This window comes from Myotis brandtii, unplaced genomic scaffold (genome assembly GCF_000412655.1).
Source record: "Myotis brandtii unplaced genomic scaffold, ASM41265v1 scaffold339, whole genome shotgun sequence".
NCBI classification, from domain to species: domain Eukaryota; kingdom Metazoa; phylum Chordata; class Mammalia; order Chiroptera; family Vespertilionidae; genus Myotis; species Myotis brandtii.
The window spans coordinates 1,339,790-1,362,654 of record NW_005363061.1 but is presented as its reverse complement, the minus strand read 5'-3'; the positions used below and the strand labels follow the sequence as shown (position 1 = coordinate 1,362,654).

The 22,865-nt window shown below is 46.0% G+C and overlaps 1 protein-coding gene across 4 annotated transcripts in view; it reads left to right on the top strand.

Moving 5' to 3' along the window:
* Positions 1 to 22,865, top strand: part of GRAP2 (GRB2-related adaptor protein 2) — a 67,702-nt gene that overhangs the window by 29,796 nt on the left and 15,041 nt on the right. For all 4 annotated transcript variants that reach the window (XM_005871380.2, XM_014543850.1, XM_014543851.1 and 1 more), the window contains exons 2-3: positions 13,809 to 13,900; positions 20,766 to 20,857. In XM_005871380.2, the coding sequence (XP_005871442.1) occupies positions 13,823 to 13,900; positions 20,766 to 20,857 (170 nt within the window). In that variant the 5' untranslated portion in view covers positions 13,809 to 13,822. The remainder of the gene's footprint in view (positions 1 to 13,808; positions 13,901 to 20,765; positions 20,858 to 22,865) is intronic.

The following is a 22,865-nucleotide window of genomic DNA, read 5'->3' as shown; positions in this document are numbered from 1 at the left end:
TCAAAATCACAGGTGTTTTTCCACCTCACTTGACATGGCACAGCACTAAGCCAGGGGTAGATACACTGAGTCCCCCAGAAGAATAAAAGAACTCGAGCACAGGGTACAATGGGCAGGCTCTGTGGAAGGCCTTGAGGGAGCAGTTGAAATTAGACCAGGTGCCTTTGTTTAAGTTAGAAAAGTGTGCCCCTAACTTTAGACAGAAGCAGTCCCATACCAGAACTCACAGCTTGACTAGAAGAGCACCAGATGGCCCTGCCCAATGTTGTTCAGTGTTTAGAGCGTCACCCCCACACCAAAGGTTCTCAGGTTCAAGTCCCAGTCAAGGGCACGGTTAATCCCCAGCTCCAGTCAGGGTGGTGCAGAAGGCAACCAGTCGATGTGTTTCTTTCACATCAATGTTTCTCTCTCTCTCTCTGTCTCTCTCTCTTTCTCCCCCTTCTCCCTCCCTTCCACTCTCACTAAAAATCAATGGAAAACCTCGAGTAAGGATTAGAAGAAGAAGAGCACCAGATGGATTTTAACCCACTGCAGGCTCAGCCAAGGGCCTTGTCCAGCGAACATGCATGACTGTACAGAGCAGCCTGAGTTAGATGACGAAGAAAAACCAGTGCAGAGGCGAAGATGCAGATGGGGAGCTTAGAGAATAATGAGAAACCATTTTCTAAAGTGCACTGTACGGGGCATGTGGTTTCTGAACTCAATTTAGAGACAGGATCGGGGAGATTGCTGAAGGCCTGAAATGATAGTGGATCAAATGGGGACATGACTCCAAGGTGTACGTCAGAAAGCTTCAACACACAGGGGTTGCTGCTCCGTCAGGCAGGAGGAATGGGTGGAGGGAGAATGAGCCATGGTACGTAAGGTGACAGCAGCTTGTTTAGAAGACATTAAAAGAAAACTCAATAGCCTGGAAAAGAGGACAAGGAGTAGGGAACAGAAAACACAAAAGAGAGAAAATGAGTGAGAAGATTAATTTCTTCCACTTAGCATTTTCCCAAGTGCGGCCCTAAAGGGAGAGTTGACCCTGTTCTCGTTTGTTTTCTTCTCCTAAAGGGTAGACTGGCATATAAGAAAAGGGCCACAGGCGCAGCACGGTGGCTTTAGCAAGGCATCTGGTTACATTGTTCATGATACCCTAGAGAATAAAGTACAGAGAGGCAGGCCGAATGGTAACTACTTAATCTGGTGGGTTTGGAGTTGATACTCAAAGAATGTTGATTCATAGGTTAATGACAACCTGGAGGAGATGAGTCTTTAGGGAAGAAGCTGAGTTCCGAGATAACTGATTTACTTATGATGACGCAGCTGAGGAAGAAAGGAGTCGGGATTCAAACCCAGCTCTGTGTGACTCCAAAGCTCGTGTTCTATTTATTATGGAATAAAGACCAAAAAGGCATTATGTTTGCTTATGAAAAAAGAGTTGGAAGGGATAACCAGAGGATAGGAATATAAATCCATGCCCAAAAGAATTGTGACTGATGGAAGAAACTGCCCACGGGGGAGGGCAAAAACAAGGTGAATGGCAAACAGATTAAATATGAGCTCACATTTTGGTTCCCAAAAATCCCCTGCAGAATTAGAGAGGCCTGGCCTGACTCCGCTTCACGGTGGGCAACACTTGGGGTTTTGTCATAATGGTTGTTGTTGAACTCCCTGACAACCAACAGTGTAACACATCATTAAATATCGGTGCAGCCCTGGCCAGCGTGCTCAGTGGTTAGAGCATCAGCCTGCGCACTGGAGAGTTGAGGGTTCAATTCTCGGTCAAGGGCACATATGTGGGTTGCAGGTCCGATCTCTGGCCCCAGTTGGGGCATGTATGGGAGGCAACCAATAGATGTGTCTCTATCTCTTTTCCTTCCCTTTTCTCCCCTTCCCTCTCTCTCTAAAAATCAATGGAAAAAATACCCTCACTACTCGGGCAAGGATAATATATATCTGCTGTACAGATAAAGTAATTAATAGTCCCACAGCGTGCTCAGTGGTTAGAGCATCAGCCTGCGCACTGGAGAGTTGAGGGTTCAATTCTCGGTCAAGGGCACATATGTGGGTTGCAGGTCCGATCTCTGGCCCCAGTTGGGGCATGTATGGGAGGCAACCAATAGATGTGTCTCTATCTCTTTTCCTTCCCTTTTCTCCCCTTCCCTCTCTCTCTAAAAATCAATGGAAAAAATACCCTCACTACTCGGGCAAGGATAATATATATCTGCTGTACAGATAAAGTAATTAAATAGTCCCATTCTACTCAGTCCAGCTCAGACCACACCTTGAACACTGGGTTCAATTCCAGGTAACACATTCTGAGAAGAACATTGAAAAACTGTGATGTGACCTGGAGAGCAAGGAGACTGAGCCTTGTCACAGGGAGGCCCCTGGGGACATTTCAGCTTATCAATACGAAATTGGGGCTTGTGAACATCATCTTCATATATTCAGTGTCTTTGTTTCTTAGGGCAGAATTCAGATGGAAGATTATAGTGAGACATTTCGGTTCGCCTTAACAACTCCTGCCCCTTCCACCCCTCCCTGTGCCCATTCTCTGACATCTCAATAAATTAGGGAAAGACGGGACAAACTTTCGGGGTCACTTCCAACTTTGAGAACCTAAGATTTAGGGCCCTACTTGATCAAAACTGCCAATTAAAAAGAAACAGAATGACTTGAAACAAGACAAATACAGGTGTTCGTCAGTTTAAGCAAACTCGGATTAAGACCTAAATTTCCACTTGATGGAAGTAATTTGCACTATCATTCCTCTTATTGACAGCTCTTTAGTATCTTTATGGGGTGACTTAATATATAAAAATGTAATTATCGCCAACTTTTCAGCATAGATATATCAAATTAAGCAAGGTGAGCTGTTAACACAAGTTAATATCCGCTTTGGTGAGTTTTATGACCAGCGAACTAAAAAAAATGACCCACGTTCCAATAATAAATGGGGCTTGGGAACGTAAGTAAAAGTGACAAGAAGATTAAAGTAGCTGTGGTCCTGCAGTCATCAACTCTACCCTTTCGAGCTTTGCCCAAACAGGAATTAAGGCAGCGCAGACGGTGAGGGAAGGGGAGAGGACGCCGGGCGTATTTGCAACGTTTGTGAGTGATATTACAGCCCTGGTGACAACAGAGCTAGACCATGGAGGCTTTCAAATGTATGACAAATGAGCCGTGCTTTCCAAGCCCAAATCAATAAAAACAAACATGAAGTGAACAGAAGGGATGGAAGGAAAAGAGAACATAAAGGCACCATAATATCCTGGTGATACATTTGAGGGGAAATCGTGATGTGAATAGAAAATAGGAAGTGAAAAAAAATAAATGAGGGCTGGAGATTTGCAAAATGGTCTCTCTGTCTGTCTCCTTCTTGCCCTCCACTCACATCCACCACCTCCCCTCCCACCCTTCTTATAGGGCTCATTAGATCGGGCCTGATTCCGGATGGATATTTGTAATGCTTCATTCACGTTGGGGTTTTGACAGCAGGATTCATGGTGTCTCCACAGACAGTTGTCATCGCTTTAGGAAACAATAAGGCTAAAACGAGGAAATGGCAAGTGACGTATCTCAGTTTCCCAACAGAGTAGGGCTCGGAGAAACCTCTCCAGCAGGCTGGGTGGCTCTTTCTGTTTCATTTTGTTGTTGTGTTGGATTGGAGTTCTCTATGGTGTCGATTAAATAAGAAAAGTGGAGGGGATTTAAAAACAAAAGCATTTTAGATACACTTTTTTTTTTCTTATTAGATTCATGCTAAGTGAGTAATGTTTTGAGGAGAAAGAAAAAGAACTTGAAAAATGCAGAATGTATTATGGGGACATTTAATGGTGGGAAAGATTAGAAAATGAGAGAGAAAACTGAACAGAAAGGAATAGAAGGAGCAGTAGCTTGTAAGTTTATTAACGGAGGTTGTTTCCATTTCTGCACTTGCCTTAAAGCACATGATTGCCTGGGCCGGGGTCAGTCACATATATTGCAACCTTTGCCTCTTTGACCAAGGAGTGATGGGCTTGAATTCTGTGAGTGTGTGAGAATTGTTGCCACCAATTGCTTGGCTGAAGGACAGCCGACCAGGAAGGGTCGGGGACCCTAAGGTAGTTAGTAATTATCCTGAACTAGTGCAAGATGGGCACCATGTTGCTAGGACTGGCAGAGGCACGCGGTGAAGCAGGGAGCACAGCCTGAAGAGCCAGCAGGCAGGTACTCTCATCTCTCGCCTCAGTTTCTCAGCTATAAAATGTGAATGGTAGGAACAGTAATAATCCATGTTGCAAAGGGAGACCTTTGTGAAGCCCCTGGCACCTGATGGACCATATCAGTGACTGGGACGGGTAGGGTCTGCAGGAGGCGCCTTGGTAGTCTGAGCTGGTTGTTCTGTGAGGCGTGGTTGGGTGCTCTCCCCGCGTGGCTGCCCCAGGGCTTCCTGTTTAAAGGTAGCTACGCGGTGACTGAGCTCTGGCCCCACAGCAAGGTTTAGAAGCCAAATCAGTTTTCTGTTTCTCAGCCTTCCATTTCTCCACTTCCCTTCTGTCAATGCCATCCTTTCTCTCCACTCTCTGGATTGTCTTGATTACAAGAGTGTTGTACCCTCCTATGACGTTGCAGCCAGGGCTCCGTGGTGAGGAGAGAGAGGCTAGCACGAGCCAGGGGTGTGAGGAATAACGGGGACTTGAAAAGCTGAAAAGGAGGACTGTATATGCTTAGTGGGTATACACTTTTTATAAACGGTTTTGAAATTGTTTTCTCTGCAAGAAAGGGTGGTAGGTAGCAGAGATGCTTTAGAGAAAGACACTAAAGTGTCAAACACCAAGGGAGAGCCAAGCATTCCCCATCCTCCTCCTACAGTGCCGTGGGGTGAGGGTTATGATCTGGATTCCTGATGAGGAAACTGAGGCCTGGAGATGTTGTTTCCCCAGCTACCAATGAGATCTGAGTTTGGAAGCAGGTCTCTCTGACGTCCGGGTCCCAGGGACCTGCACAGTTGCCGGCAGCCTCGCCTTGCAGAGAGTGCCAACTTAAGAGAAGGATGGAATGTGCTCGAGTTTGATAGAACATGTACGTTACACTTAAAGACAAAGATCTTTTTCTAACAAAAAGTTTGAGGACAAATAACATTTGAACATAGAAAAAGTTACGTTTTGTAAACCAGACTGATATTGATTAAAAAAGAATGAGGTGATACATAATCAGAGAAGGAATATAATATTGTATGTCAACTGTGCTTTAACAAAAAACAATTTTAAAAATAAATCAGAAAAAGGAAGAGCAAATTACCCTTCATCTGGGCATCACTCAACTTACAAGGCTGCTCCCCAGGGGAGAGGATCTGCACAGGGACAATCTCCTGATTTGTCCCCCTCCTCTTCTATTCCCTCCTCTCACTATCCTGCCCCTCCCCCACCCACACACACACACACACACACACAAAAACCTTAAGCAGGAGAGGAGCTAAGGAGAGGATCTGCACAGGGACAATCTCCTGATTTGTCCCCCTCCTCTTCTATTCCCTCCTCTCACTATCCTGCCCCTCCCCCACCCACACACACACACACACACACACAAAAACCTTAAGCAGGAAAAGAGGAGCTAATTTAAAAAGAGGACAGCATCCTTGAGACCAGTGGGATCTCCCTAATCCACAGTGACAAACAGGGACCTGCAGAACAGCAATTTGATTAAATAAGGATATACAGGATTTAGAGGGCTCTCCAGTTGTGCAAAGCATGTCTCTACGTCTTTGAAATATTTTTATTTGGCTTCCAAGCCTAGCCTAGAAACCAAGTGCCTTCTAGCTGAAGAGATGGTTCCTATTGGAAAAATTGGAAGAAATCTCAAGACAAGGCCAAAGGGTGGGACTGAAACCCTAAGAGGTTGGCAGAGGGTCTACAGGAGGTGAATTGGTAGACCAGAGTCAGGTCGGGGTGTGTAAAGCCAGCCTCACCGAGGAGGCCAGAGGATGTGTTATGTGGGGAACACACGTGCACAGAAAGATGGGGAACGCCCTGGAGGCTTCTTTCATAAGCCACTCCTTGTGGCCTCCACGACTGGCATCAGCAGATCAGCTGTGAGGAACTGCTTGCTGTTCTCTGACAGGCTTTGGAGGGCCCCTCTAGTTCCATGGGTTCACCCCGCTTGTCATGCAAGGGGACTTAAGCTTTCCTGGGGCTTTGGAGGGGAACTAAGGAGTCGCCAGGAGATGAGGAAAGTAAGAATGCCCTGTGTGCATAAAAGCATGTAAAGTGGAGGCTCTCTGAGAGTATATGAAATCTCAGCCAACCAACCAGAAACGGTGTGGCGGGGTATGTTTCGCTTGTCTTGACTCACTCTGGTTGCTATGAAATCAAAATGCTTAGATCCCATGGAGAGAGCATCTGTGGAAACAGGCCCGGTCCTCCTGAGAAGGCCGTTTATGCCCCGGGGATCCTGAGCCCCAAAGAAATGGTCTTGCCTCTGACTTGGGTGCCTCTGACTTGGGAGGTCCAGATAAGCACAGGAACTGCTGGTTGGAAATGGTTTAAAGCAGAGGCCCCTGAAGGTCACTCCCAAGTTCATGGCTACCTGCAAGCTGGGTTGCCGCTGCATGATTCAGCTCCCACCTCACCCTCTGCACCTGACCCAGGAGCTGAGTCTCCAGACAACCCAATAGGAGGATCTTACTAGAATAGGATTTGAGGGTCTCTATTTTAGAGGATGAGTTAGAGATAATTCAAGAGTAAGCACAGTAAAAAATGTATATGTATATGTAAGCCTTGTTAGACATTCAGGGAGAAGGTTAACATTTCCAACTTGGCCCGCTGCTTAAGAGGTCTCCTGTAAGCAGGGACTCTGCTGGGTTAGAAGAGAGCGAAACTGTTGTCAGATGAGAACTCAAACTGAGGAAAGGCCAGCCCTCCATCTCTTGGCCATCCTCAGCCTTTTGCTTCTCTTCACTTTCTTTTCCAGAACAAATTTGTTTGGGTCTGGAGAAGACTATTAAAGCAGCAGCTGACAGGTGAACTATAGATAGTTGTTCCTCCTATGCTTATGAATTTTCAAGGTTAATGATTTATGTTGAAACCTACTGTATGCTTTTGTTTTTTTACCTGAATCCTACAGGTGTGACTGGAGCCTTTCTGCCTCAGTTTATCACCTTTTACTGGACATTAGACAGAGGAACAGGGTTTAATAAACTAAGAGGGGTTTCAACACAAACCATTAACCTGGAGTCAAAAGCAGGAGTGAGGGACCAGTCACTTTGAGATGAACAGGAACCACCTTTTCAGGAAACTCAGGGGGAATTTTTTTTTTAATATATTTTATTGATTTTTTACAGAGAGGAAGGGAGAGAGAGAGAGAGTTAGAAACATCGATGAGAGAGAAACATCGATCAGCCGCCTCCTGCACATCTCCTACTGGGGATGTGCCCGCAACCCAGGTACATGCCCTTGACCGGAATCAAACCTGGGACCTTTCAGTCCACAGGCTGACACTCTATCCACTGAGCCAAACCGGTTTCGGCGCAGGGGGAATTTAAGCATCAGGAAACGTAGGAGCAGATGGCTTTGAATTCTTTTCCATCTAAACAATTCTGTATTTTATGGGTTTTAGACTCTTTGAAATGTTAAAGTTTATATGCCTTCAAATGCATAAGAGACAATGAGCACAATTGGGAAACCTGTCTAGATACAGGGACTCACGTACAAAGAAAAGTTACAAGATGGAATCGTCGGTTTGGGGTGCACCATTGCCCTCTATTGGATTAAATAAATCAGACCTTTAGTGTGGGTGTGTGTTTCATTATCTGTGGCTGCATTTGCTGAGAAGTCAGTGCACCTTTGAGTGGAAAATTAATTTATCTTTGTAAATGGGTCTTATCTGCTGTCCCTTCCCCTAGGAAATCAATGACAGTTGTAACTCTGATGGCAGATGATTTATCATGTTCTTATTGACTCAGCAAACATGTATTAAGTGCCTACTAAGCACTGGCTAAGTATTGTAGGGAATCTAAGAATAAATAATAGCAGTAGCTACTATTAGCATTTGTTGGATACCTACTATGTGCCAAGGTCTTTATACACATGAACACACAACACACAACCCCATGAAGTAAGTGTTACTCCTGTCTTGTGGATGAAGAAACAGGGCACTTGAGAAGTAAATGGCACATCCAAGATTCAAATCCAGGCCCATCATCTCCTAAGCCTACACTTTGTCCACTAATCTACAGCCTTTCTCCTCAAGTTTACAAATGATTAGGAGAGACCGGAGATGGATATAAACGTTTATGCCGTGGATTGGCAAACTGTCGCTAAGAAGCCAAATCAACCCATCACGTAATTTTGCGAAGGAGCTGAGATGGTTTTTACATTTTTAAATGGTTGTGGAAAAATCAGAAGAGCAATCATACTTTGTGGCATATGTAAAAGTATATTTGAATTTGAGCATTCATAGATACCGTTTTATTGGAATCCACCTTCGCCCATTCCCTCACTCTTCTCCCGGCTGCCTTCTGGGCTGCAACAGCACAGTGGAGTGGTAGTGGTAGAGACCGTATGGCCACAAAGCCAAAAATATCTACTCTCTGGCCCTTACAGAAATGGTTTGCCGACTCCCAGTCTATACTCCAAAGTGAAAAGCTTTATATCAATAGGAGAGGTTTTTTAAAGGGGTTTTGAGAATTAAGAAGAGGGAAAACGAATATTGATTTAACCCAGGGTGTGAGGTGCCTCAAGGGTTGTACAGGTGTGCTCAGTTTTAAGACGACTTTAAAAGAGGTAAATTAAAGGGTAGTGATTTGCATAACAAATTTTCCTTTTCACTTTGTAAAAGGATTCACCACGGGGGTTCTTTTATGGAATGAGCTTCCATATGTATGCTAATATGGTTCATTTATGAATACCCTATTCATAATAACTTTTCAAGAACAGAGCTATTGTGTACAGTGAGGCTTAGCTACAGTTTTTTCCTGGCGGGGTAAGGTTTCCTATTTCTGGAAAGTCATTGAGCTGACCCATCAGTTCCCGAGGGCAGCAAATGCTCTGTCTCCAGGAGGGGCTTTGCCTAACAAACAGAAAGCTGTGGCTTCCAAGTGTCTGCCTTAGCTGAAGTTCAGTGGCTGGTACAACTTTACACTTTTAGCCAAGCTCCTCTTCGTAGCTACAGCCCAAAACCTAAACATTAACTCCTCACTATTCTGTGTTAACTCCTCACTATTCTATCACTTTATTTGATGCACAAGATAAATTCATAAAAATTATATTTGTTGCTAATGTCCTGATAAAATGCTACAAGCAATACAGTTGATCCTTGAACAACAGGAGTTTGAACTGTGTCAGTTTACTTATATGTGGGTGGTTTTGTTTTTGTTTTTTAGTAAATGTCTGTACAGTTTTTGACCTGAGGTGAGGAGTCCAGGGAAGTGGAGGGCCTACTATATACACTGATCTAGGAGACTTGAGCAACCTCAGATTTTGGCATCTGTGGAGATCCTGGAACCAATCCCCCATGGATACTGAGGGACAGCTAAACTTTCGGGAAGTCAAAAGCTATAGGCAGACTTTCGACTGGGGGGTCAGCACCCCAACCCCCATGTTGTTTAAGAGTCTTATAAAGAGCACTGTTTCTCCCTCTTTTTCCCCCCAAAGCATTATCTTAACTGAATGACAGTATAAATTGGGGCAAGTCATATGATCTTCAAATTAGAACTCTCCCCAGAAAAATAGGAAGTGTGGTCACTGATTCAATTGAGGACCCGGCTCCCTCTTTCGATGGATCTTGAGCCTGAATCTTCAAACAGCTTCTGGTGTTACGCAATTGCTCTTTTTAAGAGATGCATAAAACAGAAACCTTGACTATTCATAGCCATCTTAGGAGGAGCTGAAATCTTTTAAGAAGTCTCTTACCATTTTGATGGTAACCATGTGTTTCTGAACACATCCACTTATTCTGGCTTTCAGTTAAGGATTTTCTTTTCAATAAACATGTAGATTTACCTTAAATCAGTTTGGTACATGATACAGATTGGCTTTACAGCTTTTAATGAATTGAACTAGAAATTTCTAAGCACAGCAGTGCACAGAGGTCGCAGTGCAACAAATATCTTAAGGTAAAATAAGGTCTTTTGATAAAACTACATCTGCATGAACAAATCAGATAAAAAATTTGAAAAGGTTTCTATATGCCTTCTGGATTTAAAAAAAAATTATTAATGGCTCCAGATACTAAGTTGCTATAGGACGGAGGGAGAAAGGCTGAGAGTTTTGTTGTAAGAGCTCTTCTTGCAAAATCTAACTAATTTCATATCACATGACTTTGTTGTTAGAGCAGTATTCGAAATTACAGAAGAGGAGATGCTTCATCAGCTACATTTCACCAAAATTGCTATATGTGTTGACATTATGTGTGACAAGGTATTCATATGTAGGGAAACGACATCAATTCGGATGGCTCTTACAGCACTGTCTCGTGGCTTTTGTTTCCATTCTCTGTGGTGACTCTGTTTTAGAAGTAGAGAAGCATTCCTGGTATTTAGTCTGGATATTTTTTCAAGTTCTTTGGTGGTAAAAGAAGCTTGAATGGAAATGCAAGGGCAGAGAAAATCGTGCCTGGGGAGTCCTGTGCAGTGCTGCCCTGCGGTGAGGCGGATCTGTGTTGGGGCCGCTAATGGCTATTCCCGGCCATTAGTAAAGGGGGAGTGAGGCCCATGCGGAGGGCTGGTGAGAAGCAGAGGTCGCAGTAGGGACAGGAGCCCTGGGCTCTGAGGTAGGATTAGGGGGAGGCTGCTGGAGGTGGCTTGCCTGCCCCTGGAAACTGTCACTTCTCATTCACACTCTATGGCAGATAGCATTTCAGCCATTTCTAAAACTGATCACTGGCAGGAAAAAGCACATTTAATCCATCTGGGAGGATCTCTGAAGGGGTGGCTCTGTCCTCTCCCTGTGAGGTCAGTAGCACTGTTACTGCAGACAGCATGGAGAAGGCATTGCACTCTCGAATTCTAATTCTAGAAACAGCTTCTCTTCCTCATATTTCTCTCTCTCTCTCTCTCTCTCTCTCTCTCTCTCTCTCATCTCATCTCTCTCTTTCCTCTTTTCTATCTCAAAAGTGTTGCTACCATGTTTTATCATATATTCATATATATACTTTCCCAGATGCAGTAGTAGTGGGTACAGATTATAAAACAAACAGATACCTATTGAATAAACTACATTAGTTCAGTTTTATTTTTCCCTGGTGGCAATCTTAAACTTTCCCAAATTAAATTAAAACGAATGGCTATAGAGGAATGAGATATAAATTTTGACGCATTCCTATGATCAAACAGGAGACCGGCCTCCAGGGGTGGCACATGCACCATCCTCTGCTATTCGGGAGGCAGAGAATGGTAAAATCAAGGGAAGAATTTGCAAAGCCCTGTGATTTGAACAAAAACAAAGCATACCTCACTCCCCCCTGAACAGCTTCCTCCTCTGAACAGCAGCTGAAAGATTTCATTTCACAAATGGAAATGGGATGCAAACAAATTTTTTCAAAGCGATTTCATGAAGAGTGGGCCTATTTAATTGGGTTTTCTGAGCCAGGATTAATATTATAAGCAGGGGAGCTATGTGATGTGGCTGTGTCGTTGAAAGCCAGCCACCTGCCTCGTGGGGGAAGGAGAAAAGTGCCCCTATTCAGAGGCAGTTCTGCTTCCGCCTCAGCCCTCTCTCTGAAGTGACTGACAGCCAGCCTGGGCCGAGGCCTGATCGGAGTTACATGCAATGGAGGACAGATCTTCCCAAGCTCAAGGTCACATCTAGAGCAGGCCTTGAATATTCTTTTCATCTCTAATTTATGTGACTTTCTAATATGTTTAGCATTTGCACTCCCCTTGTCTCCATCCTGCTCATTAAGGTAAATTTGCATGGAAATGGGATCTTGGTTTTCAGGACCATTCACCTGACACTTGATCTCCTGAAGTGACCAGTGTTCACTGTCGATACCATGAGGGTGACCCTCAGACACCACATTTTAATGTGGTGCCAACTAGAGGCAAGGCCTTAATTAGGGGAAGCTTTGGATGTTAAAGTAATGGAGTGAATCAAATCATCAAAGGCATTTAGTATTCACTAAGGAGGGCAGAATAGGCCTTCCCATTGAGTAGGTCATCCTAGGTCACAAAAATTTTAATTTGCCTTAGATGGACAGATCTTGAAGAAAGTGTACAAAAAGTATACTTTTTTCTTGTTCTTTCAAAATCATTTTGATGTGTAATAGAGCTCAGGCAGCAGTGACATTTTACTTTGGCTCTTGAAATATTTTTCACTTAATATCTTTCTTTGGGGTTGGTAATACTCATCTCTACAAATTACCTTTGGACGACCAAGCAAATGTGGAAAATCAAAGAGATGAGCCCCTTGCTATCACCACTACACAGGTCTCCTCTGTCACTAGGAGGGGTCAGTATTTTAACTAAATTCAGAAGTAGTCGGCTCTAATCCCCTGATCTCGGCCGGCCGCTGCACCCTCCCACCCATGGCGGCCTTTCTTCCTTATTTACGCAAATCTTGTCACTTAGGCAGAAATCCCCACTGAGGGGACAATTTACTGGTCCCAATTTACTGGTCACTGAAAGTCAATTAAGTTTGAGTGTTACTAACCTAAAGGGTTTTGGACTTGGGCAAATTTTGCAAAACATAAAAACCAACCAGCAGCTTTCAAGACTGTGTCCAGACAGTCAGCCATCTTAGCAGAGGACCAAAGGATTTGAGGGTCACAGAAAATAAACATCAAATTTCAATGAGAAAGTTCTAGAAGATGGGAGAGATGAGAAGAAAACTTGTGCTGTGTTAGCCAGCCTACCTTTGCTGAGGATAAATTCATTCCATCAGATTATTTTGAAACAAAAATGCTACTTAGCTTTACCTTCTATAACGTTTTGCAGCTATTTATTTAATTTAATTTCACCCTCTTACTATTTAATATTATGACCCCCATTTTACAGACGAGGAAACTGAGACTCCAAGAGGTTAGTTGCTTGCAGCTGTTCACCAACAAATCAGGTCTCAGCTCTCTATTACATCCCCACTGCCTCCTAGAACAAAAAAACACCTCTATTTCATTTGTAGGCTGACCTATTTATCTCTACACAGGTCTCATCTGTTACTAGGAGAGGTCAATATTTTAACTCAATTCAGAAGTATTAAAACGAAAATTTTCCAAATGTACTTGGCTTACACAATATTAATAACATAAATTAGGAAGCTGACTAATCGAGTTTCCCAACTCTAAAACCAGAAAGCTTTCTACTCTCAAACGTGCAGAAGGACCGGAAGGTCCCCAGTGGCCAGCACTGTCTAATTCTCTTAAATGATTCAGATGTAAAAGATGCAATGGCATCTGTCTAATTAACACCACCGGGTTAAATATAGCTGCCAAGGGGCAGCCTCGGACCAGACTGCGTTTAAAGAACAGTCTTTCTGGCCCCTCAGGCCTCAAGTTAGAGATGATAGCAAGTCTCCTTCCCTATCAGCTGGAAATGGAGATGCCCCAGAAATGGTGACAGGCCGGGCCAGTCAAAGGGAGATGAAAAGAGAGTCAGTCTCTGGCTTTCATTTCCTGCTCCTGGCATCTGGGGATTCAGACAGTGATGCCAGGAAGCAGGCCCTAAAGGTTCCAGCAAGACTCTTCTCAAAAACAAGAGTCTTCACAGTACGCCTGTCCTGCGCCAGGCTCTCCAGCCTGAGACAGTGGACCACTCGCCTACCAACTGCTCAGACTGCCACACAGCACCATCTGCACCGCTGCCCTTCCCCCGGCGGAACGGCACAATGACCACGTTTTTTCTCTTCCAGCTTCTCCTTACAACATGGAAGCCATCGCCAAGTTTGATTTCACCGCCTCAGGCGAGGATGAGCTGAGCTTTCACACTGGAGATACTCTGAAGGTAGGTGATGTGAGGCCAGGGGCCCCCTGGGGAGTTTAGGTTACTCTTGTCTGGTCACTGACTTAAAAGAACAACACATGCCTTTGTTTCTAAAGAATTGCACACAGCTCCTTTCCAAAAGAGAAGTTCACCTCAATCAAAAGGGTTCCTTCTGAGCACCTGTATGCCAGCTACCAGCCCAGGGGATGGAAGTGCGGTTGGCATAAGACATCATCCTTGTCCTGAGATGCTCGTGGTCTCTGGGGGGTGGGGAACAATCCATCCAAAGGGCTGTTGTAGATGCTCTTATCCAAGAGCTCGGGCAGCACAGGTGAGGGAGCAAGTGGTCCCACCGTGAAAGGTGGGTTTGTGGGCAGTGTGGCAACATCAGTTGTTAGGATATAATGAAGGTGAGTTGGGCTTTTTGCTAAAGCTCGGAAATGAGCAAGCCCATGTGGAATTCTGTGCACATTGTGAGATTCAGCAGCGCTGGGACTACAGGATGAGGGTGTGGGTGGAAACAAGACTCAACAAAGGCCATGCACACCCAGCCTGCACTTGAGTTGTAGTGGCCACTTGCTAAGCTGAAGAGGCCTTGGACCTCTTCCAACTTTTATGCCTCACACTGGCAGACTCTGCATCTTAGCCCCTGTTTTGTGCAGAAGAGTAAAAGTGGCCTTCAAGAGGCCACTGGGGAGTCTGTGAGGCCAATATCCCCTGCCTGGCCTCGGCGCCTCGGATATCCTGATCCCTGGCTCCCAGCAGCACTGAGGCCACCATTGTCTCACCACTAAGAATTATGCTTGTTATAGAAAGAAACGTGTTGGTACATGAGAGGTGACTCAGAAAGTGTCTGTGGAGCACAAACCAGATAGGATGACTTGGTTCGGAACTTGAACACCCCCAGTATTTGTCCCTCTAACTGTTCTCACCTTGCAAGATCTAGTAAGGTGGTTGCAAAAAAAATGTGCCTTCGATGTTAGAGCTTTTCAAGGTCAAAATGTCCTTTGGCTGCTGACTCAGGAAAAGGTGACCTTCAATTCTTTGGGATCTTATCAAGGTCACAGAAGGGTCTGCCGCCTGGTGAGCAATCTCTCCCTTACCTGTGGGTATTGTGAACATATGGCTCATCTCTCATTGCAAATAGAACCTAATGTCTTGTTTAAATTTTCCCTATTCCCCAGAAAAGTTCAAAGAAAAAAAAAAATTCCCTCAACTCCATTTCTCAATCCAGCTTCCAATTTCCTGCCTCTCTTTTTCTCCCAATGCTGGTGCCTCTACTACCTCCCTTCCCATTCATTCCACGGGAACCCTGGAATCTGACTTTCACCCCCAACACTCCCTTAAAATCCACCAGCGATGTCCTTACGTAGAATATAATGACCCTACTGCAATGCCTGTAGAGTGTGACACTCCTAACTCCCTCTCCCGGGTCTGAATGGAGTTCTCTCTGACTTGCTAGCACTGTCCTCTGCTCTGAATACTTTTCTTCGTGATATGTCTCAAGCAGTCCCCTTGCTAGAGAGGAGCCGATGCAGTCAAAAGGAGCATGGACTTTGGACGCAGATAAGTCTGAGTTTGAATCCCAGCTTACTAGCTGTGCGGCCTGGGCCAGTCACTTGCCCCCTGAGCCTCAGTGTCTTCATCTGTAAGTGGAGGCTGTATCTGTTTTGCAGGGTTGTGGAACGGATTAGAGGTAATGGTCCCATCCCAAAGCGGATGCTCAGTAAGTGGCCACCGTATTATTAGTATTACTCATTCCTGCTGCCTCTGCCTGTTCAGACTGTGGCCACAGCCCCCTGACTGACCCCATCACCTCTTGTATCTTCCTCCTTCAATCATTCTCTAAACTAGTCCCGGAGGGATCTTTCTGGAAGACAGATCAGATCACGTCACTTCCTTATTCAGAAGCATTCAGTGGTCCCCCATTACCAATTGGTTGAAATCTAAGCCGTCTGGTCCCAGCTTCATCATGCTCACGTGCATGAATACATACACACACACACACACACACACACACACACACTCACACCACATCTCTGCCCCCAGGTCACACTGTCCCCCATTACCAATTGGTTGAAATCTAAGCCGTCTGGCCCCAGCTTCCTCATGCTCAGGTGCATGAATACATACACACACATACACACACATCTCTGCCCCCAGGTCACACTACAGTATACACACCACCCTTTCTCAGGCTCTCCCCATCCTCCAGATGCCCTTCTCCCACACACACATTTGACCACCTCTGCCCCAGAACCCTCACCGATCCTCCCGCTCCCTACTGCCCTGGGAAAATTAAGGCCTTCCTCTTCAGCGATTCCCCGGCATTTCACAGGCACTTTATTCAAGGCATTTATGATCCTGGCTCACATGACAGTTATTTATGGGCAGGCCGAGCGTCCATGCTCTGAGGTGCCTGTACATCCACCTCGGGTTGCTGTCCTTACCCCATGGGATCCTAATTGCCATTTGTGTGTTGGCCACAGGACAAAGCTCTGTGAGGGCGGGGGCTGGGTCTGCCTCAGTGTCTGAACAGCAGAAAGGTGACCCTCCCTAATAGGTGGTAAATGAATGAGTGGTTGACCCCTCAACGGCTCTGTGAGCTCACTGAGAGCAGAGCCACGCTGTCTTTGCATCTTCCCAGCATCTAGTACAAATCACGGCCCCAAACAGGTGCTCTGTACACATTTCTTGAATTGCTAGATTGCATTTCTGCTTGCTCGTGTGGAACTCCATCAGAAGGCCAAACTCCTCTTCCTTTTCAAACTCCGTCCATTGCAGCTGTGCAGTGAAGAGAAAAGCCGAGAGGGGCTTTCTGGCCAAGCTTCACAGAATGTCTGCCTCATGGGGGTTAGTGGCCCTGCCTATGGGTCCCTCTGCATATGTGGCAACACCTGTCCCTTCCCCCCAGAGCTGAGTAACAAGCTGGGAGCCTCACCATTGTTTTCAAAGCCATCTCTGGACTGACTCTGCAACTCACTCCCCAGATGCTCTTTTGTGTTTGGCCTTTAGAGCTAAATAAAAGGCTAAACAGACTTTTTCATTAGAAGGTACAAAAGATGTCTGCCCAGCTTGCCACCAACCCACCCCCTCCAGCCTGTGAGTCCCCAGGCAGGGCGAAGGCCCCAGCTTATTCACCTCTGCATTCCCAGCATCTACGTGCAAACAGCAGGTGCTCACTAGATGCTGGTCACAGAACGGTGAATAGGGAACTCCTGCCAAGTGACTTGAGCCCACTTCTCCTGTGAGAGAAGCATTTGAAAAGCCGAGCGCCGGGTGTTTTGTGTTTGTGTCACAAACCTCGGACCTGCAGCTACCCAGCACCAATTGAATTTGTCAGTCTGTCTGTCTGCTTCTTTAGTACATCTAATTCGACCTCAATTCTTCCTACTAAAACAGCGACCTAAAAGCACTAAGTTAATCCTATCTCATTAACTTCAATATTTCAAATTTCTGCTATGCCTCTAAGCAGTAATTCCATCCAATTTTAAAATTCTCCCAACTGTACATTTCGTCCTCTTTGCACATCTAACTTAGTGTCGGGCATGGAATCAGCAGTGTGTTCTGTAGGCAGCGTTATGAGAATTAAGACACGGTAAAGTGGAGCGTCAACCCTCCCGTGTTGAGGCCGAACTCCTTGCTCAGGTTTCCGTGATGGGGACAAGAGATAGGGGGGAGCCGAGTAGATGGAGAGATGAGCACAGGAAGTCTGGGGCCCCTCAACGGCAGGAGGAAACCACCTCCCCCCAAATACTCTTCTTTGCAGAAAATGGATTTTTTAAAACCTTGTGTTCTAGACACCAAAAATAGGCTGGAAATTCACCTCCCCGGGAACACAGTCTCAGGCAGACCGAACGCCAGGTGGTGGGGAGAAGTAGCGGGCATCGAGCGATAATCTTTCAGTCGCTGGAGGAGGTGGATGGGTGTGAGCCACGATTACTAAAATGACAGCTAGTTTCAGGTCAGAGAACTAAGCACAAAATGTGGTTCTTACCGTGAAGAGCCAATTTCCAAATGGCCGCTTTCACCTCATCCCTGCCCACTCTCCTGTTTGACATTTGCCACGCAGGCCAAACTCCAAATTCCCATGAGACCATTCCGAAACCATAGACCCGGGGACACGGCCCGCGTGAAACGTCCTCGTGCCTTTATGTGAGCACCAGCGCTGGTGCCTGTTCCTAGTTCTTCTTCTGACCTAGATTTTCTGCTCCCCACACCCCTCAGCATACACACCCCACATGTCCCTGGTGATACTAACAGCCGCATTTGATGTCAGAAACTGTAAGTTTTCTTTTCTCAGCAATTCTAGAACTCAGTTATGGGACACACTTTTACTTCTTCAGAACAAATGATTAAACTCAAAACATACATACAGAACACTTTAAAGAACTTACAAAACCCTTCTGTGTCCTTCAGAGCTGGAGTCCTCCCTCATAAGAAGATCACATTTACAGAATTATATTTTTGAGCAACAGCACACTCCTTCTGAAGGAAGTCCAGGTACAGGGCTCAACTGATCTTCACATCAAGGCATTAGCCCGGGTTTCTGTTTCCATATTTCGGATGGTCAATTGACTTGCCAAAGGTCACACAGTGAGTGACAGGGCCAAGCTAGAAACCAGGTCTTCTCATTCCAAACTCGACGTGCTGTCCCCTTCCCTCCACCTCAGGAGGGACAGTAGAAAGAGGCCGTCGTTGCTTCTCAATTACTTAGCTCCCTTTCATTCTCTTTTCATCTCTGGGAGAGAGAAATCCAGCGGACCTGTGGCTTCAACTCCACCACTTTCCGGTGACTCGAACATCCCAACCTCGCTGCTGGGTCCAGACACATGTCTCCCACTGCTCACTGACCTTTTCCTCAGATGGTCCCAGAGGCAACCTGGCCTCACCCACACGCAAGCTGAGGCCCATGAGCTTCCCCTCAGACCTGCTCCTCCTCCTGTATTTTCTATTTTAGTAAAGGCATCACCACCCACTCGGTCTCCCCAGCCAGAAATCCGGAGCCTTCCCAGAATCCCCATTCTCCCTTCGCTCCACAAACAATCATGAAATCCTGCCCATTATGCTTCCTGATTCCTCTAAAATATGCCCTCACCTCTTCTTAGGCCAGATCCCCTCCGTCTCTCGCCTGGATGTCTGCAGTAGTCTTCCTGCAGTTCCTTCCCCGACTTCACCCCTCCACTCCGTCTCCACACTCTGAGGCAGCACTCTTTCTTACTAGTAACTCTAATTCTCAGTGTGTTATATCCCTGCTTTAATCGCTCATCCTTTAATGGTTCCCATAAATGTCAAGATAAATATTCAAATTGTCAACATGGGCCATGAGGCCGGGTGTCTGGTTTCCCCTCTCTCTCTGGACAATGATCTAAACTCCCACCAGACTAAGGCATTTCGCTCCCAGAATGCAGTGCACTTTCTCATATCCCAGAAGTGGTTCTTTCGACATCACACTTCTCCTGGGTAACTCCTGTCATTGCCTGGACAGCCCAGATGTCCCCTCCTGCAGGTAGGCTTTCCTATCCGTCCTCTGCTTTCCCCTCCATGATAGCACTCCTCTCAGTTAACACACTCTCATCTATAAGAAACAGAAACTAAAAATTGTTAAACAAAGATTTATTAATTTTCACCCAAAGTCCAGAAGTAGGCGGGCCCCTGGGTGGCTGATTCCGTGGCTCAGTGGCATCATCAAGGTTCTTTCCACCTTCTTGCTCTGCCATCGTCATTTTGAATTATTGTTCGAGTCTATGCCACATACTATAGAAACGTTCTCAGAGGGGAGCTGTGGGCAGATATTTGTCTTTTAATGGTGAAACGTTTCCTGAAATAACCAAAAGTCACATAGAGCCAAATCAGGCCAATCACATGTGTAATCACGGTAGGTGATAACATTTGGGATCACCGTCAAGGGAGGACCATGCCATAGCGAGGCAGGACTTCTGGTTTGGCCTGTGACCTGGCTCTAAAAGCAAGTTTAATTCCCACCAGCAATGTGTGAGTGGTCCAGTTCTCTGCATCCTTGGCAGTATTTGGTGTTATCTTTACTTTTTATGTTAGCCATTCTGATAGGTGTGTAGTGATAGCTCATTGTCATCTTAATTTGTGTTTCTCTAATGGCCAATAACATTGAACACCTTTTCAAGTGCTTAATTGCCATCTGTGTATTCTCTTTAATGAAATGGCTGTCTATGTCTGTTGTTCTCTTTTTATTTGGATTGTTTGGGCTTTATTACCGTTGCATTTTGAGAGTTCTTTATATAGTCTTGATGCTAAGATATGTGTCAAGAATACATGTGGTTTGCAAATAAAGAAAAGAAAAGAAAAGAAAAGCAAGTTTTAAAAAGGCATTCTAGATATCTTGAGTTATGCCCAAATTGTTTGTGAACTACATGGAGTGTGAACACAAAGAGTTACTGTTTTCAAAGCTGGCCCCACTTGGATACTTACGTTTTAATCTGCTTGTTTCAAAAAAAAAATTAGAACAAATTAAATTTTTAAAAGGATCCTAGTCACCTGACAGAGAAGAAAAATTATGGAGCAGTCACTCTTGCCTTCTTACCGTCAGCCCAGACAATGAGCTTAGGTGCTAAGGTCTGGGGCACATGAATTTCCAAACTAGAAAGAGAAAGGGGTTCTGGGAAGCCCCTGAGTGCTGAGTCTGGGAGGCCACGCCATGGCGGGGTCACCTGTGTAGGTGGCACTCATGGACAGAAACAGCTTGGGGTCAAGAAAAGCTAAACCCCAAAGATAACTTTGCTGCTCCCCCACTCGGGCAGCTGTGTGGTTTCTTTGATTTATTTTCTCTAAACCCACACCCGCAGCCCCCTTCTTTTGCTTCTTGGTGTCCTCCCTGCAGTGTCTTTGTCCTTCCTTCTCTTCCATGTAGATCTTAAGTAACCAAGAGGAGTGGTTCAAGGCAGAGCTTGGGAGCCAAGAAGGATACGTGCCCAAGAATTTTATAGACATCCAGTTTCCTGAGTAAGTATTTCCAGCCTGCTGAGATGGGCCTGCCCACACACACTCCCCTTACTGCTCAGCGGTCACTAAAATTATCCGTGCACACCAAGAGACTGTCAAAAATGGTTGCCTTGAGAGGGAACCACGCAGCTGAAGGCCAGGGGTGGGAGGGAGATTTGCATTTCACTGCATTCTCTTTTGAATTTTATACCACCTGTTTAAAGTTCATAAACTAAAATCATCTATAATTGTAATCACAGGGTTTCCAAGAATTCCACTGGGGGCACTGTTGGCCATTGAACTTCAAGAGCAGCTACTTTAAAGCACTCCATTATCTCCCAACCAACCAGCCCTCCCTCCCAACCAGGGATCCCAAACAGCTCTGGCCCTAGGCAGGCCTGCGGCCACTCCCTGCCTTCCTGAAACCACGCTCACACCAAAAAGAGAAGTCAGTGGGAGAGAAGGGGAAGTTCCCTTCATAAAGAGGAAATGAAAATTTGAGATTGAATCTCATTTGTCTCAAGAACTGACCACAAGGGTTAGATAGAAAGCTAATCTTGTCTGAGCGGCAGGGACTAGCCAAAGAGCAAAGGTTTGCTAGAAAACCAAAGTGGGGAGGTGCAGCAGCGCTCCTGTGAACCAGTGCTGACCACTGTCCTCCACCAGGCCCCCCGTGCTGCCCTTAATCTTCTGGATGACCCCATCATGCCCTCCCTGCTCCTCAGCCCTCCAGCGCCTCTGCCACCGCACTCTCAGCCCAGGGCCTTGCTTCCTGGGTCACTGGGACAGTGGAAGCCACCAGAAAAGCCCCTCCACTCCACCCACTCCTGACTCACTGCATCCACCCACCTCCTGCCACTGCGCTCAGACACTGCTCGGAAAGAACCGTCTGTACTTCCAGCAAAAATTCTCCTCTCTCTCTCCCACATCAACTGTCTTTCCCTCTCTGCTCAGTCATCCCATCAGCAAACAACGCTGCGATTTCTCCCATCCCCAGCCCAAAACCAAAGCAAAACAAAAAACTCTGGATCCCAAATCCCCTTCCAGCTACCACTCCACTTCTTCAAAGGAATTGTTTATATTAATTATCTCTAACTCCCCCACTCCCACTCTCTTTAGAATCCTTCCACTCCTGCGAACCCTTTTTATCAAGGTCACAGTGAACTACATACAGTCCCGGTGGTCAATTCTTGGCCATTATCTCAGCACAATTAGATTTTTTCCTCCCTCTTCATTTGGCTCTGGGACACCCTTCCTCCTGACTACTCCTCCTCTGTCCCCTTTCCTGCTTTCTCCTCATCTTCCCAAGCTTCTGTAGTTTAGAACACGCCCTCCCAGTGAGGCCCTTGTGCAGGGTATTGTAAACTAGTGGCCCGGTGCACAAAGTTCATGCATGGGTCCCTCAGCCCGGCCTGCCCCCTCTCACAGTCCAGGAGCCCTGAGGGGATGTCCTACTGACGGCTTACGCCCGCTCCTAAGCCACGGGAGGCGACCAGGATGATCAGGGGAAGGCACCTGAGGATATTTTTCCATTGATTTTTAGAGAGCGTGGAAGAGAGAGGGAAAGACAGAGAGAAACATCAATGTGAGAGGGACACTTAGATTGGTTGCCTCCTGCATGAGCCCTGACCTGGGCCCCAGCCAGGGAGGAGCCTGCAACCTAGATACATGCCCTTGACCAGAATCGAACCTGGACCCTGCAGTCCGCAGGCTGAGGCTCTATCCACTGAGCCAAACCGGCTAGGGCAGAATATGACATTTTTGATCCCCTCCAGCAGTGGACCTTCATTTTTTCCTCCAGGAGTGAGGTGGAAAAACCCTAGATCACCTTCTTGGATTCTTATTACCCACGGTACCAAGAACACTGCGAGTGGCGTACTGTGAGCTTAGCCAATGAGTGGTCGGAAAAGGTGTTTCCTGTGCAGTTCACATGTGTAGAGGCGGGACTTCCAGTGCACCGCAGCTGTCAGGCCCTCTCTCTCTGGGCCTTGCAGAGTCAAGTCCCCGCCCACCCACGTGCCCGCTGTAC